The sequence below is a fragment of the Schistocerca gregaria genome, chromosome 4, assembly GCF_023897955.1.
Source record: "Schistocerca gregaria isolate iqSchGreg1 chromosome 4, iqSchGreg1.2, whole genome shotgun sequence".
NCBI lineage: Eukaryota > Metazoa > Arthropoda > Insecta > Orthoptera > Acrididae > Schistocerca > Schistocerca gregaria.
Genome location: NC_064923.1, coordinates 265,883,066 through 265,901,735, shown reverse-complemented (window position 1 = coordinate 265,901,735; position 18,670 = coordinate 265,883,066). Strand labels below are relative to the sequence as shown.

At 40.3% G+C, this 18,670-nt stretch overlaps 1 protein-coding gene across 1 annotated transcript in view; it reads left to right on the top strand.

Annotated features, from left to right (window-relative positions):
- LOC126365985 (uncharacterized) overlaps nt 1-17,533 on the top strand; it is a gene marked incomplete at its 5' end in the record, with an annotated part of 48,916 nt that extends 31,383 nt beyond the window's left edge. Inside the window, 3 exons of the mRNA XM_050008798.1 lie at nt 13,617-13,866; nt 16,854-17,090; nt 17,187-17,533. Coding sequence (XP_049864755.1) covers nt 13,617-13,866; nt 16,854-17,090; nt 17,187-17,251 — 552 coding nt within the window. The remainder of the gene's footprint in view (nt 1-13,616; nt 13,867-16,853; nt 17,091-17,186) is intronic.
- Nucleotides 17,534-18,670: the final 1,137 nt, after the last annotated feature.

Genomic DNA, 18,670 nt, shown 5'->3' with positions numbered 1-18,670 from the left:
ATGAATGGCATGATCATTAAATTTAAATGTTTTGTTTGGGTTTTTCTGTGTGCTGTAAAGATCAGTTTTATCTGCATTTTTTGCCGTTAACGTCAGTAAAAAAGAACTGATACGCTGTAGATGACTCCAGCATTGATTGGGCCAATGATATTTCGATTGACTCTAAAACGATCATTAAAAAAGAAATACTTTCCAATTGATTCAATTTTTCTATATCTTTGGGTGCTTTTCTGGTTCCTGTAGTACTGGCATATCAGCAACAACATTATTATTATTATTATTATTATTATTATTATATACTGCACACAAGAGGCAACTACACAGGTAGTGGGGCCTGTGTGGAAGGGACTGGGCGGTTTTTTAGGTTAGAGGGTCCTAGGGAACCACAGAAAGATCGTCCATCTAAAAGGGGGCAGGTAAAACACAGTAAGGTACATGTAGAAACGATTTGGTGCTGTAGTTGCGAACTGTCGTAGCTGTGTTAAGAAAGAACCAGAGTTCCAAGCCCTAATAGAAAGCACTGAAGCTCAAATAGTTATAGGTACAGAAAGCTGGCTAAAGCTGGAAATAAGTTAAGCTGAAATTTTTTGAAACGATCTAAAAGTATAGAGAAAATACAGTTGGTGGTGAATATTTATTGCTGTCAGAAGTAGTTCACCTGGTAGTGAAACTGAAGTAGATAGTTCCTGCGAAATATTATGGTTAGAGGTTATAGATGGCAGTTGGACTAAACTATTAATTTGGTTGTTTTACTGCCCCCCGATGACTCAGAAGATATAATTGCTGAACAGTTCAAAGAAAACTTGAATCTCATTTCAAATAGGTACCCCACTCATACAGTTATAGTCAGGGGTAACTTCAATCTACCTCGATATGCTGGAAAAATTATACATTTAAATCTGGCGGCAGGCATGAAACGTCAACCGAAATAATACTGAATGCTTTCTCAGAAAATTATTTTGAGCAATTAGTTCATGAGACCACGTGAAGCGTAAATGATTGCAAAAGTATACTTGACCTCTTATCAATAAACAATCCTAGACAAGTAGGGAGTTACATGATGAATACAGGGATTAGCAACCACAAGGCAGTTGCTGCTAGGCTGAATGCTGTAACACTCACAACCATCAAAAAGAAACTCAAAGTATATCTATTTGCAAAAGCTGATAAAAATCCTCTTAACGCCTCTTTAAGAGACAGTCTCCACTCCTTCCGATCTGATCACATAAGCGTAGAAAAGATGGGGAATGATTTCAGAGATACTATCGATGGCAGTTGACAGATGTATACCACATAAATTAATATGTGATGGTACTGATACCCCATGGTACACAAAACGGGTCAGGTCGCTGTTGCAGAAGCAGCGAAAAAAGCAAGCCAAATTTAAAAGAACACAAAATCCCCAAGACTGGCAAAGTTTTGAAGAAGTTCGAAATATAGTGTGTACTTAAATGTGAGATGCTTTTAATAATTTCCACAATGAAACTCTGTCTTGAAATCTGGCAGAACACCCAGAGAGATTCTGGTCGTACGTAAATTACACCAGTGGCAAGACACAATTAATACCTTCACTGCGCGATAACAAAAGTGAAAGTCACTGATGACAGTTCCCCTAAAGCAGAGCTATTAAACACGGTTTTCTGAAACTCTTTCACCAAAGACGGTGAAATAAATATTCCTGAATTCCAATCAAGAACAACTGCGAAGATGAGAAACATAGTAGATGTCCTCAGTGAAACAAAGCAGTTCAAATCACTTAATAATGCCAAGGCCTTCGTCCAGATTGTATACCAGTCAGGTTCCTCTCAGAGTATGCTGATACAATAGCTCCATATTTAGCTATTATATACAACTGCTCGCTCATAGAAAGATCCATACCTAAAGACTGGAAAATTGCTCAAGTCACACTAATATACAAAAAGGGAAATATAAGTAATCCGCTGAGGCCCATATAACTAATGTCGATTGGCAGTAGGGTTTTGGAACATATATTGTGTTCGAACATTATGAAGTGCCTCAAAGAAAACGATTTATTGACACGTAGTCAGCACGGATTCAGAAAATATCATTCTTGCGAAACACAACTAGCTCTTTATACTCGTGAATTAATGAGTGCTATTGACAGTGGTTGTCAAATTGATTCCATATTTTTAGATTTCCAGAAGGCTTTCAACACTGTCCCTCACAAGTGTTTTCTAACCAAACTGCTTGCCTACAGAATATCGCCTCAGTTGTGTGACTGGATTCGCAATTTCCTGTCAGAAAGGTCACAGTTCGTAGTAATAGACAGGAAGTCATTGAGTAAAACAGAAGTAATATCTGGAGTTCCCCAAGAAAGTGTTATAGGCCCTCTATTGTGTCTGATCTATATTAACGACATAGGAGACAATATCAGTAGCCATCTTAGATTGTTTGCAGATGATGCTGTCATTTACCATCTTGTAAAGTCTTCAGATGACCAAAACGAATTGGAAAATGGTTTAGGTAAGATATCTGTATGGTGCGAAAAGTGGTAGTTGATCCTGAATAAAGAAAAGTGTGAAGTTATTCACATGAGTACTAAAAGAAATTCGCTAAATTTCGATTACGTGATATGTAAATTCAACTAAATACCTAGTGATTACAATTACAAATTTATTATTATCATCATCATCATCATCATCATCATCCCAACAAAATTGTTTGAATTATGTGTAGTATCTATGGTAGTCTAAAGCTCGTTGTCACTATCTGCCCCACTCTCCTCTCGCAAGGCAACCTGCCAACACCCCTTTTACTTGCTTCTACGATAGCAGGTCTCATGGATGGTGATAATGAAAACCAAAATGTGTTGTTTAATGGAAACTACAACTGTTGTATTACTAGACATGTTTGGCAAAGATATACATTGCTAAAAATGCACATATTAGTTATCATGAACAATATGAAATTATAGGCAAACTAAATGTTTGGTAGAAGACCAATTACAGATATTTGACAGTCAAGATGATCAATTAACTGTTTACAGGTTGCATGAAAAATGTTTGATGACTTGCATTAATCACTTTTGACTGTGTCAGTACAGGACAGTTCGTTCAGGCCGTGCCTGTGCGAGATGAAACCTCTATTCCACCGTGTCGTTGTAAGATCATTAGTCATTAGCATTTATCATCGTGTCACCAAATGCTACTTTTATGACACTGTCGCACCTCCTTTAATATGCTCCACCTCTTGCTTTTTTTCTACAACACTCTTCCCAGTCATTTGCAGTAATAGAATGAAAGATGCTGTCTGGGGGTTTATTGCAGACGTCTCATCAGAAATAGTGCTTCCCGTATATAATGTTTAATCTTCTCCATGCCAATTCCGCATTCAGGTCACACTTCTATAGTGGCAGATGAAGCACAGTGTGATCTACACTCTTATGCATATCATCGACAGCATGATTCTTTTCATTACGTTTGCCTGCCTTTGCTAGAGCATATAGGCCAGCCTTTTTAACGTTTTCATTGTGTTTTATCCTCCTCTCCTTCCCCCCTCCCTTCCCCCCTCCCTTCCCTCCCTCTTCACCTCCCTCTCTCCTATCCCCCCCCCAGTCGATTATAAACAGCCTTGGGTAATATATTGAGGTATTATGTCCACCTGCCTACAACAAGAGTCCATGACAGTGACAAAAAAATTGGGCAGCAGATTCAGGAGCACCATCTTCAAGTATACTTTCTGGAAATTACGAGAAATAATTTGCCCATGATAATCTCCTTGTGTCCATTTCACCTAGATATTTAGCTTCTCTTGCCTGACAAATACAGTTTTTGATCGAACACTTGCCATTGTCATTCTTCTGGAGGCACATCTCCTTGCCATAACACCCATGACATCTTTTGATTTCTGCCATCAGTGGCCAGTGCAGTTGTTAAGCTAGGAAGTGTCCCCTCTGCACAACAAAGAATAAGTTTTGTGTAGTGTCAGCACATCAGAGGAAATGTTTTGTTTCTCTGTTGGGATGGCATTTCTCATTTTCCATTGTTGTTGAACTGCACGCATGTGCATCAAAACATTGCTATGCACCTACGAGTACTAAGCTCCATTCTGCACTGCTAAGCACCATTCTGCGCTGCTCAGCGGCATGCATTTGTGCATGGTGCAGTGTGTCTGGTGTGGCACAAGTTTGGGTTGCTATTGATCCATGACTCTCAGAGATAAAAAATGTCTAATGGTCTTGATTAGCACAAGGAAATGTGACGGCCAGAGCACTATCACCACATTATGGTAACAATTTCTTTTGTTAAATATGGACCTACACACAGTCCAGTCGGCTTAGGTACTTTAAGGGAGAATGTCCCATCACCAGTATATCATCTCGTGCAGCAGCAAAAGACGTTCTGACATGATGGGTAATATTTTCTTTATCTTGTAGAACTGTGTGATGAATTTCTTGTTACTAATTTATGGAAGTCATGAACTTCATCAATATTATTGTATCTCTTCAGAGAGAAACAAAATAAAAGTAAAATAATTCAACCTGAAGGTGCCTAGGTGGAAGCATTGATGAATATAACAACTAGATACTTGTACAGTACAAATTAGAACTGAAACTGACCTTTTCTTCTCAGAAGTCTGACGTGATTCACCACAATGAGAACTGCTAAATTTCCTGTTCCTGTCCAGGGTCCGTAAACTTTGCCAGTCTAACTGGCAGCTCCTATAAGGGCCTGAGTGAAAGGGTGTAAGAGCTTTTTGCACTTATTTTTCACCTCACAACACTCCAGCACGTTGCACAGCATTTTATGAGCACCACTTCTTATTACAAACGACCCTTTCCTTTTAGGGGTCACAGGAGCCGTACTCGAACCCCATGATAAAACTAGAGTAGTGTCTTCACTCACTTCAAAATGAGAGAACAAGTAACGCACAACACAAAACATAGTATAATATACACAAGGCATTTGATAACAGTTGGTAGAGCTGTAAGAGCGGTGATACAGGCTCGACTGCTAGCAGTATGTTAAGCAACCATAGAGCAAAACAACCACATTATAGTGTCTGCATAGTAATAGTAGTAGTAGTAGTCTTCATCGTCATCATGATTGTCTTCATCTTCAGACCAGAACAGCTCATCGTACTACTGTATCCTTTGCAGAGCTCTTCATCATGGTGTAACTTCTGCAGCCTACATCCATATTGCTATGATAATAAATTTGTATAAGAATTGGGAGGTAGGACATCTGCAGCTGAGCTTCTTATTGAAATCAGATAAGTAACTGCTCCAGCGTAAATAGTTTTACTGGTTCAAAAACATGACCAGTTAAAAGCCCTTCGGTGCTTGGCCGCTGTACGTTGTGAACACCAGGCTGTGGGCATGTGACCACTGCATGTGAAGCTATCTTCACATGTGGCAGTCACCTGCCCGCAGAGTGTGCTGCGGCCACACACACCACCACTCTTGTGCAGTTGAAGATGGGCTTATAATTACGCAAGAGCGGTCATTGTTTTGAACCTGTAAAACTATTCACAACTGAAGTGGTTGATTATCTGATCCTACAACAAATTTGTGCATCTGATGCATACCAAATAGTCTACAAAATATTTTACCTGTTAGATCCTCCTTTTTAATATTTTGCGATATGTATTTGGACACCTTTCAAGCTAAGCTCGTGAACCATTCATGATCTTTGTTCATGTTATGTTTTATTGACACTGCCCTGCTGATTTTCACATAGCAAAGCACTTACTACAGAAAATGCTAAGTTGATAACATTACCACGACGTAATACTCAGAGTACACACTCATTGTTTTCTTTTACAGGATAGTACATTGTTAAGGTTAGTTTTTGGATTGGTGTGGAATTCTGGAGGAGAAAGGTTTCAGAGAAATGTACAATATTCAGATGCCTGCAGGCAGCAAAACCTCTCATTTGAACAGCAGCGGTTTCTTTATTTCTACATTATAAGAAACTGCTAATATTAACTGTCTGTAACTATCAAATTCTGTTATGAAAGGTAACAAATTCTCTCACGTTGAAGCCATATCAGTACCTTCTGTCATGGAAACTTGGGCAATACACGATGGATGTACATAATACAGTCCGTTGAACCAGTTCCAGTCTGATGCGATTGTTTTATTGAAATCAGTTTGTAAGCAAACATGATACATTTATTAGTTGACCACATCCCCTTCCTTGTGCCCTCCCCTCCCCCCACCTACTGCTGCCGCCGCTCCCTCCCCTCCCTCCAGCTCGAATGGTGTACAGACAGTGTGATTCGGTTTATCACCAAGCTGTGAATACTATACTTGTAATTATAGTTGTGGTTGGGTTTTTGCATCTTTGCTAGATTTTAGAACCCCAGCCCTTATCTTTTCCTGTAGACATTGGATGCAGCACTTCTACAAAATCCTCAGGGTCTCAGCATTCATTTGCTGGGTAGGGGTTGGGCAACATTGATGCTCCTGAGCTGGGGACTGGTAAGTGCCGTTAGTCCTCTGTTACAGTAAATACTGGGCATGCTTCAGCAACCAATGTGTGGTTTGATGGTGGAACGGTGTGTGTGTCACAGGGAATAGGGATCTTGGCTTGGCCACCGAGATTGCAAGGAGGGTAAAAACCTATATAAAAAAAGTACCTGGATTTCGAGGTGTGCTGCTTGCTAGGAGATGTAGGGCTGTTGAGGTAGAACAATCATAAGCAGGTAGCCTCTGAGGAAACTGCTGCATGTCAGTTGTATAATTCTTACTCAGGCAATTGGAGCTCTGTCTGGGTGGACCCTTACAGCCCTAGCTGCTTGTGAGGCTGAGGTGAAACACTCGATATTTGCTCCCCCCCCTCTCCTCTTCCTCCATCCCCCTCAGAACTGGTGGATTAACACCAAATCTAATAAGAGGTCTTATCTAGTGGTTCATCCAGACTCAGGAATGTTTTAGAACTCTGGTGTACATAGTAACAAAATACATGCTTATTAGTTAGAATGTGTTTATTAGTTAAAAGCAAAGATGGCAGGTTGAAAATGTCTTGCCTTTTCAAATTCGAAGGGATGTAGAGGGGATTGCAGATGAATTGAAATCTCTTAAGCGGTTGCGAAATGGGACACTTGGTCGAAATCTCAAGTTCCCAAAAAGTGACGAAACATGCAGAACACCAAAAGTGTTGGGGGATTTGCCAGCAAGACTGAGCACCTTATCACCTTGAATGACCGTAGAAGTGTTTGGTGCAGGGATCTGGTTCATCTTCCCAAAGATGAACATAAACCCGAATGGGCCCAAGAAGACATTTTTTACCCAAAATGTAATGAAAAGGGTAGATGGCAATCAGGGTTAAGTCATACTCATTTATACTCACTTTTAACAGCATGAAACTTCCAGAGCACATCAAGGCAGGTTTCGCAGGTGTGTGGCAGTTTGTGCTGTACCCATTGTGTGCTTTGGGCATAGTACTCTTGGGCATAAAGGAGAAGCCACTTGTTTGCATCAAATGTGGTAAGACAGCCCATGAAGGAGTCGCTTGTCCATCTCATTTGAACTACTCCAGGGATCACCCTGTCTGGTGTAGGGATTGCAGCGTAAATCTTGAAGAACGGAAGGTACAAGAACAAAGCACATCCTGTATGAGGAGGCCAGAAAGGTGTAAAAGGCCATGCTGCCCCCTCCCCCACGTTCACTACTTTGCTTCTGTTCTTAAACAGCCAATTCTTAACACCAATAGAGGTCACTAGTGTCAGCACTAGTACCTGTGTTAATCAATGAACTTGTGTTGCAGCAGTTACTTAGAAACTCATACCTCCCCTCAGAACATCAGAAGGTTGATGTTGCAATGCAATGTTGCCAATCCCACCATTTCAGTAGTTGTGTCTTTCAAGCATTCCCAAGCAAAAAAATGAAGTCAGAGGCAAATAATCTGCCACTGACAGTGGCGGGAAGTAAGTAGTCTGACTATGTCGATGTTACTCTGAATCTCTCGTGATTAATCTTCAGATCCGATGGACCTTGATGTCGGACTGGGGCACTCATCTTGCGCTGAGACCAAACCTCCACCCACTGTGGGCTCCCCCACCCCCCCACCCCTCCATCAGAAAGATCGGGTGAAAGTGCTACCCCTGTGATAAATGGCTCCTATACTATAGTGGAACATCAATGGGTTCACGCTATGTGGAAGAATTGAAACTCCTAGCACAAGATCACCCCCTGTGCTTCTGTGCTTGTGGAAATACATTTTAAGGCATCTGGTACCCCTTGTACTACAGGACTGTACCTTCAATTGCAAGGGTGACCCAACTGGGATAGGGCCAGGGAAAGAGTCACTGTGTTAGTAGATAACACACACTACTCTGCTATTCTCCTCCTAGCTACAGACCTACAAGCAGGTGCAATTGAAATTCATGTGTATCAGAGGATCACTGCTTACTTGAACACTGTTCTTACCTCCGAAGATGTAATAGACTCTGAGGCTCTCATGGATCTTACCCGACAGTTTCTGCTACTGGAAGACTTCAGTGGCCATCATGTATTGTGGGGTTCCACCTGTACTTGCCCCAGGGGTCAAGTTTTGGAGAGCCTCATGACATCCTCAACAACTCCCACCCATTTCTGTGCTACTGGGTCATTCTCATCCATCAACTTCTCTTTTAGCTCTCTAGCCCTTGTGGACTCAGTGGGAAGTCACAGATGACTTTCGTTCCATTGACCACTTCACCTGCTGGATGAAGCTCTACCTGAAAATATACAGCCACGATGGATGATCAGCAGAGCCAATGGACTGTGTTCAACCAGCTGTCTGTATTTGAACTTTCTGACAGCACCCAAGATTGGGTGGACCACATCACGCGAGTAGTACACCAGGCTGCTGACATGTCATATAGACTGTCTGTCCTTTGGTGGACTGACGAGTGCTGTTCAGTAATCTGGCTGCCCAACATCAGAACATCAGAAAACCTCACAGACTCACTTAGCAGGGCCAACACTTGATGCATCCTCAAGGAGAACAAGAAAAGGTCATGACAATTTCTCCTGGACTCCATCAACTGTTCTGCTTGACAACTACAGCATGGGAAGCTGTCTGGAGGATTTCCGATATAGGCAGTTGGTTACCTATAGTGGCGTTGTTGAAACTGGTGTCTCCAAAAAACTCCTGGAGACATCGGCCAGACAGCAGAGCATTTTAGCTTATCCTCTCTATGATCGGTGGAATTCTGCTGACTTCATGCTGCTTCAAAATATTTATGCTCATTGCCAACTTTATCTACCCAACAGTATTGTGCACCTCCAACAGTAAGTAGCCATAGTAAAGATATTAATAGTGTAGAACTGTATGTTGTGTTTTGTGTAATGATTGTAAAATTTATTTACAAATCTAAGTGAAGAGAGTGTACCTTGTCGTTCCAGCCACTTGCCACAAATTATCATATCATTTCTGTGGCACATTAATCCATTATCCATTCATTTCTTTTATATGCTATAAGCTCCTGGATCTGGTAAAAGAAGACAGGCTCATCCCAGCAGCCAATGGCAATGAGCTGATCGCAAGCTTCTGCTCCTCCCAAACCTTCTGCTCAGGGATCAAGTAAAAGTGTGTGATCAGTGCTGTCACTGCCAGCCAGGATCCATTGTTCTGCCACCATGGAAAGGGGTGAGTTGGACTTTCAAGTCCAACAGTTCAAAGTTCTACAACTGCCCATTCTCCATGTGGGAGCAGGAGTCAGCACTGTCTGTGGCTTGTGTTATTGCGCCTAGTCATGACCAAATCCGATACAGCAGGAAAGGACCAAATGTGTTCCAGTAGCGACTGCAGCGTTGCCTTAACGAACTGTGTAGGAAAGGCCTTGGAGTGAATAGCTATGCATTCTTTGGTCTGGATGTTGTAGACCCAGGAGTTCTGAAGGTGGCCTCTGTGGATTCATTGGATGTTGATCCACTGTTGACAACCTGACTCTGCTGGTGGGGGCAGCTATGCTGCCGCCTTTCCTACGCAAACAACATTGTATGTGTATATTCTTTGGCATCACTAAGGCATATGACACTACTTGGAGACAGAATATTCTATGGCAGCGACACCAGTAGGTCTTCCATGGCCATCGCCCCATTTTCATTTGGTCTTTATCAAAGCGCTGTTTTCGGTACCAAGTTAGTGACTTCTTGAATAGTTTAAGCAGGCGGATGGTGTTCCTCAGAGCAGCAACTCATCAGTCGTAGCTTGTACTAAAGAGGTTGGAGGAGTGGGCTCCAAAGACTGGTTTTACATTTCTGCAAAGAAGTGTGTGTGTGTGTGTGTGTGTGTGTGTGTGTGTGTGTGTGTGTGTGTGTGTGTGTGTGTGTACGTGCATGCTTGCATGCTCATTTTAATCACTCTCTCATTGCATTTTTAATTTACTGGAATTGTGTTTGTAGAACACCATTCTTCTTTTTTAATGGTGCTCTGTGGTTTTTGGACCTCAATTTTGATTCCAAACTGTCAACACCTGAAGGCAAGGGCCCAGAGGACACTGGGCATTTTGAAGTGTCTTAGCCACAGCTTGGGGAGTGGAGAGGGCAAATCTGTTCTAGTTTTGTAGGGTACTTGTGTGATTTTGACTGAATTATGTGTGCACTGTGTACAGGTCAGCAAGGCTTCCTTACCTGAAAATAATTGACGCTGTTAACAATGAAGGGATCAGGCTGTCCATGGGTGCTTAAAGGCCCAACCCCGTACCCAGTCTCTGTGCTGAGGCTGATGAACCGCCTCTTACCATCCAACGGCAATTCCCCATTTTGTGTCGTATGTGTGCAGTGCTCTCCACTCCCATTTCACCAGCAATTACACCATTCCTCATCCAGCTACGGAGCGCCTCCTTACCAGTCTTCCATGGGCAGTGAGGCTATTTGGGCGACTTGCGACTTGTGTTGAAGTCTCTTGGTGTCAGGCACATACAGGTTCAAATCTGGAGTTTTAACTGATTGTCGCCCAGAGTAATTTTAAATTTCATGCCGTACAGGAGGGACTGCGCTCCTGGTTGTGTTTTAAGTGTGATATTTTGAAATTTCAAATTATCACTAGAGCTATGTGGCTATGTTCAGGATTGGGTCTAAATAGGGATTCCATTGACAGCTCTGTTGTGTTCCCCAGTTGTATCCTCGAGGTTTCCTCCAGAGTTCACTGTATTCAATGCCAGGTTATCTACAATCCTGAGGGCACTGGAGCAGATGATTTGTGCCATGCCTGCTACATTCTTCATCTGTTCAGACTCCCTGAGTGCCTTGAGTCTCTGCACTGCTGGTATGCAGCCCACGTAGTAGTCCAGGATATTCATGATGCCCTTCTCCAATTACAAAGTCTGGTGAAGTAGGTGTCTTTCTCCATGGGGGAAACATGGATTTTGTGGGGAATGAAAGGGTGGATGTAACAGCCAAAGAGGCGTGTTGTAATCTTCACTTAGTTCAGTGTACCATCCCCCTGCAGGCTATTGTCTCACTGTTGATGTAGAGTCGTGCATCGATGGGAAGATGTATGGCTGGAAGTGCAGACAATAAGCTCCATCTAATAAAGTCCACAATGCGGCTATGGTGTGTCTCCTTCCAGCCATGCAAACAGGACGAGGTCCTCCACTTGTTTTCCCTAGGCCACAGCCCTATGACATGTGGCTTCTTGCTTGGGCAGAGGACCCTCCAGTGGTGCAAATGACTACAGATCACATTTTATTATACTGTGTTTTATTTTCAGAATCTGAAGACAGTGGCAGATTTGCTGACAAGTCTGGCGTCTATTTTAAGTGATATTCAAATGAATTCGGTTAAAGTTTTATGAATCTGTGATATGTCCAACTTGTTTCCTAAAATTTTGAGATGTTCTTAATGTATTAACAAGATGACAGGCTCATATATGTTTTTCGTAAGTGGTCATCTGGTCACATTTCCCTGTGTCTTACTTTTAGCTCCTCTATCATTTTACTTATGTTTTAATCCCATATATAGCCTCTTTCTCCTATCTCTGTTTTCTGTTAGCTTGTGAGAGAGACTGAGTGTGTGGATCGATGCGAAGGAGGTGGGAGCGAGTGAATGAATGGTGTTTATAGGTTTCCTCCACACTGTGTGACAACTGTGTCAGTTATTTTATCTACATTCATTTCCTTTAATATGTGTAAGGGTGCTGATGACCATAGAACTACAGAATAATAGTACTGCAAGACCCATGTTAGGGTAAGGAAACAGGGACTGACAATGCTCAAAGTGGGTTGGCAGTAGACATTAAATTCGGGAAAATAAGGCACAACTATCTATATTCTTGGGCTGTGTCATAAGAGTACTAGATGATAATATTTTTCACTTATGCTTAAATGGGTGAGTCTGGTGGGAAAGTGTGTTAAGCTGTAAAACCTAATATTGAAATTTTGACCCTGTGCCTGTTATCAAGTGGAAATAATGTTCCTAATTACAAGCTCCTTGTGTGTATTGCATGTGTATTGCACTCTTTGAATTGCATTGTAGATATTTTGCTCCATATTCTGCTAAATTTGTGCTTACATCCATAATATTGGGTGGGATAAATGATTCCATATTTGTTTTTGTTCCACACTAAACAGAAGCTGGTTTTGTCTCATGGTATTCTGTGGACTCGGGTCTATTTGTTACTGTTAACAAATCTGTATCTGAGCTGCTCAATTTAATTGCATTGTAAGTGTATTATTCATATTCTATGTTACATCTCTTCTCATCCAGTTTTTGTACTCTCACATTTAACGGGTCCCACCCAAATTTTCATTCACTTCTTTTAAAATGTACTGTTTATAGTACTTGTTAATAACATGTAAAATCATTGGCATCTATGACAGGATCTAACAAAGTTGAATACCAATACTGACAAAACCTGCTAACATGGAGTTTTCCATTAATTGCGAGGAAGTATGAAAAGTAGATGCAAACAGAATTAAAGATGAACAAAATCAGTGTACTTACAGTGCATTTAAATTAAGCAGTTGATACACAGGCATGTAAGCAGTAGCAAATACACACAGATACACAGAACACAATGCAACAAAAGCAGCTCCTGTTTTATATGGAATCATTTCCCACGCCCAATATTACGAATGCAAGCAGAACACAATTAGTATATGAGTGACATATTTACAAAGCAGTTCAAAAAGAGAGCAATACACACAAGAAGTTGTAATCAGAAGTACAATGTGGTGAAACCAGTTCTAAGAAAATAGGAAAGCAAGATGACTGACTGATAAACTTGTAGCACTCCAAGTGGCCCGGCAGCAAACAAACATCATGTTATGGGCAGTCCCACATAAGAGTTTCACTCCCCTGCTGATAACCTAGCCGTTAAGTGCGGTTAACTCCAAACCCACCCTCACCCACCCCTCCCGCACACTCATACATGCACCTCTACAGACTTTATTTTATACTTCTTTTTTAGTTATTTTGAGCCTTGTATTCACCATGTAAGAAGCTCAAACACTTTATCATTATATGACTTTAAACCTCCTCACATGTTTAGAGCATTTTCTAAGGGGTAGTAACATTAGGTAAGACGTGTTAAGATTAGTGTTTTTAGTGCTGTATTTGTTGTATTTTCAATTTCTTTGACTATTTTTACAATGCTTAGTTATAAACTAACAATTCTAAATTTTCTGACAAAAGTGACATACTTACTTTTGTTTTTGATCCACAGATTACAAATGCTGTTGGCTCAGTGAAAATTGAAAAGCCCAAGTCTGATTACAATGGTTACCAAAATAAGCCAGAAATTATTCTTGATCCTGGTGATGAATTTTCTCATGTTATTGAAATATATAATTTTCCAGCAGCATTTAAAACGGAAGATCTTGTCACCATATTTTCTCCTTATAAAAATGGTGGCTTTGAAATTAAGTGGGTGGATAATACACATGCACTAGGAATTTTTAGCAGCGCATTTGTTGGTAAGTAGTGGCAATTGGCTACCACTACAGTTTGTTCCTTGATTAAACTGTCTATCAAAATGTTATATGTATGAGAAATAGCCACCATCTTGATATTTTCCCCTGTCTCAATTTCGTTATTAATTCACTGGTACTCAAAACCCGTCGATCTAAAATTTCAAAACAGAGAAAATAATGATATTACTAATATCTCCTTGACAAGTCTTTGGGTACCATATTTATAGTGTTGATGCCTGTCTATAGCAGTGGTTAAGATGATTTTTTTGGGGGGGGGGGGGGGATTCATCAGCAGCCACCAGAATATTCTGATATATAATGTTTTGTTTTTGAGTCAACAATAGCTACACTGTTATGGGATTGTATGATAGTCTGCCTGTCCAAATGACCTCACCAGTTTTACTACTTGCAAAATAGTGCCAGTTGTTAGGAAAATGACATGGTTTGTCTCATTACTGAAAATCTACAATGGGTAATTGAACATGCCTCACAGATCAAATCACAGCTTCAAATTGCTATTGCGTTGCTCTCTTCATTCCAATTCTCCTTCACAATTAGTTGGAGATCTATGGTGTCATGAATTAGAGTGAGTAATTGGAGACATGCATGGATGCTTCCGTTGATAGAAATATCCACAAAGGCAGATGCATCAATGAGAGATCCACCATACTGTTTTTAATAAGTTGTTAATTGCCAGTTGATTTTGGATTGTTTGAAAGACTGTTGTAGCAATAAACATTTCTTCGTTTTTTAAATAAAATTGTTTAGCTATTTCTACTGCCACTATATTTTCCTTTGAAAGTCCACTATATTTTCCTTTGGAAAGTCTCACAGTGGCTGAATAAAAAAAATTACGCTCTTAAAATATACAATTGTACTACTCTCCTGCCACCATCCTTCTTGCAGTCTTTTGGAAGCACATATGCCACTTCTTTAGAGTGCTCCATTTTTCACATTTTGTCATTTGGAGTAAAGGAGTCAAATCTTTGTATAGAATGTTCAGTCACCAACAAGAACACAGAAAAGGTTGAAAATCTTTCTAGCAAGAACTTTCTAATGGACCATTTAACAATCTACAAACATACACAGTGCTGCTGCTGCTGCTGCCACCGCTGCTGCCGCGTGTGTGTGTGTGTGTGTGTGTGTGTGTGTGTGTGTGTGTGTGTGTGTGTGTGTGTGTGTGTGTCGGGGGGGGGGGGGGTGGCATGCACATGGCCTGATTTGTCCCAAAGCTAGCAAAGTTTTCATCATTTTTATTGTGCGTGTTGATGACCTAACACTTCTACTATCTAGTGAGCTGTCTCTTTTACTCCATTTTGTTTACATTTTGCTAGAACTTTTCTAAGCATATTTTTCAATGTACCAAAATCAGAGCCACCCACATATTTGTCAGCAGCTTGCAGATTATCAGAGTTCACTCTTCTTAAACATTTGACTCTATGGAACCTAAAAATTGTAATTTCAATCGCGGCATTTGCTCAGTGCAGTGAAAAACTTTTTAGTGTATGTAACTAAAACTACTCAAGAAAATTATCACTCACAGGTTAGTTTGCAATAGCCATTCTCCAGCATGTTGTGTCACCACCTAATCTATTTAACCTGTAACTCCTACAATCCCTGTCCATTATCCCACAACTAATGCACAAGGTTGTTGTAATTAAACTTTCACTACTTGAGGAAGCCCCCATGAAAAACAAATAATTGTAGGACGATGAAACTTGTTGGAAACCTTTGTAAGGACAGGTGGAAGAGAAATAATGAATCAACCATAGAAATGTTCACATTTTAACTTTCAGATGAGAGGGTAACATTTGTTAATTACAGCTCATGTTTACATTCCATGTTAGAATCATTACTCATGTGATGACCACCAGCATCTAAGACTGCCTGGAAATGCACTAGAGATGCTCATGTTTACATTCCATGTTAGAATCATTACTCGTGTGATGACCACCAGCATCTAAGACTGCCTGGAAATGCACTAGAGATGCCATTCCACAGTTTTTTGTGTGCGCGCGTGTGCGCGTGTGTGTGAATTCCTAAGGGACCAAACTACTGAGGTAATTGGTCTTCCAGAGTTGTTTGCGGCACTTTTTATTTTAAATGGTGGTCCATGGGATGTTCAGCTGTCATGACATAGCTCATGCACTGCCTGATGATCACAAATTGCATCCAGCACTCTCAGCAGTGGCAACAGAAACTTCTTCAACAATTTGTGACACAATTGGCTGTTGGATTCCCCCCCCCCCCCCCCCCCCCCCCCCCCCCCAGGTGCGATTCCTAAATTGCCGGTTTATTCAAACTTCCTAATCCTGTTCTTCAAACTCATTGCAGAAAGAGGACCAATATGTATTCCTTCAATGCATGATACTCATGAAGAGCAACAGTAATATTGCTGTTGTTTTGATACAGCAGTTTTGCGAGGAAAGCCCTCTTCACCTTATCCAGCTCCTCGTTGTTTATCTGCAATTGTAATGCACACTGAGGCACAAACACTACTAACAATGCAAATCGTGCAGTGCACAGTCTGAACCTCATTTCTGTAAAGTATGTTACCTGTCTGGTTAATAGTTAACTATCTACACCAGCTCTGGTAGTGAAAGTTTGAGTAAAACTGCCCAGTATGTGTTGCCTAGGTTGTCCTTGTTGGAAATTTCTGCCACCGCCCCTTCCAAACTGAGTTGACAGTGAACGCTACTATTACATCACATTTGGTAATGTTAAACCCTTTAAAATTAAATACTTATCAGAGATCAACTTTCATTTTAATCATTGTTTCAAACAATGTTAATCTGTCTAGGACAAGAACTTTTATGTCCTTTGGATACACAGCATCACTTGCCAGAATTAAACTAATTATTTTTTCTTTATTTGAAGTGAAAAAGGCAGTTATGTCTTAAAAGTTGTTTCTTTATTCTACCTTTGTAATGTCACTTTCTGTGATCGCCCTGTGTTCCGTTACTATTTTAAGTTTGCTGTAATTTTCACAGCTGCTGAAGTTTTGGCAGCAGAACATCCCTTTGTTAAAACTCGTCCACTGAGAGAGGCAAGCCATGAATCACGAATGAAGGCACGGCGATCAGCAGAATTCCTTCAGCCTTACAAAGTAAGGCCAGAAACGTGTGCTGCACTGGCTCGACGTCTGGTTACTGGAGCCTTGGGTGTCAAAGTAAATGTTACAAGAGAAGAGCGTGAAGCTGAAAGACGACTTTTAAGGGAGGCCAGAGGTAATGAATATGAGTGCTGTATCTTGAAATTTATATAATGTAAGCACACATATATTATAGATAATGCTAACAGGAAGATTCTTTTTCTTGTTACAGAGAAGAAACGGTTAGCAGCAAAACAGAGAGATGAAATATGGGAAGGAACATTTTCTGCAAACTAAGTGACAAATAACAGAAAATATTTTTGTATAATATTTTAATACGAAAGCTAAATTCATGTACATGTTTTTACTGAATAGTTATTCTTCAGAGTTGTGGCACTGTTGTATAGAATGTAACAAAACGAAGTTCATAGTTACATAATTATAATATTGTTAATTTATGCAGTGATGTTCCTTACTGAGAGGCAGGTAATGATACCTGTTAAGTGCCATTAATCAATGAAAACTGTTCACTGCAATGATATTTTGTAAGAAGCTCTCACTAAATATTTTGGAACTTGAGTAGCATCATCTTCTGATTGTTACACCTGACAGAAAACAATTTTGATACATTTTTGTTTGGAACAAATGTTACATGATTCCAGTATAAACAAGCTTCAAATATTTAAAATAAATATAGAATTGGATATATACTGCAGAGTTGTTGAAGCTTAAGGGATGGAATCTGATGCAGCTATTGTCCTTACTGTGGTCTTTTGTACTGCAGGTTTAAATTCCTAAAATGACCCCATATGGGTGAAGGGAGGACACACTACTAGAATGAATCACATTAATATGCCTTGTCTTTTATATCATCATCTGATTGCTCATATGTTTTGTGAAAAGCTGAATTCACACAACATGGTAATAATGCTGAAAATGCAAGCAACACCTGGTTAGTTGTCCACTGTTCAGTGCGGAATGTTCAGAAAAAAATAACCAGGGACCAGAGTTTTAAGATGTAAAATATAGGAAGATATTGGCAGACATTTCTTCAATGTTGCCAATTAATTATATTGTTCTCATACACTACATTGTATATTGATGACAATGATATTTCAGTTCAGATGTATTGGCATAAAACAAAGTTTGAAACAGCAATCAGCTCAAGTTTTTCCTACCCACAAAACTGGTGAACCGCTGACTGTTAAGTAAATGTATGGCCGATAAAGCTCCTGTATGTATAAGTAATTCATAATGACAAAAATACATGTTCCATAATCAAGGGAACAGAATTCAGTTTACAATCCAACCATTTAATTCTCCCTTTGCCTGTATTACTGCAATCACCAGATAAATGCCAGTCACTTGTTAACTATCAGAATGTTGCAGATGTAGTGCCCTACCTTTCCCCAAGTGCTGACAGTTTCCTCACAACAGGTGAGTCCTCCTCATTCTGGAGTCCGAGTGACCTGATCTTTGTTTTGAACCTTCCCAACCGATCCCTCTTTCCTTCCTGAGGAAGGAACTAATTTGTTCATAAGCTGGGATAATTTTGCATATGCATTTGTCCATTGGTGATTCTTAAAATGTAATTCCCTAAGGTAAGTACTAAAACGTGTTTCTCACCCATTTACACATGGGTTTGATAAATTAACATCAAGTGTCAACTAGGTAATTGTTGTATAACATGATATTTTAATATGAGACATCTTGATG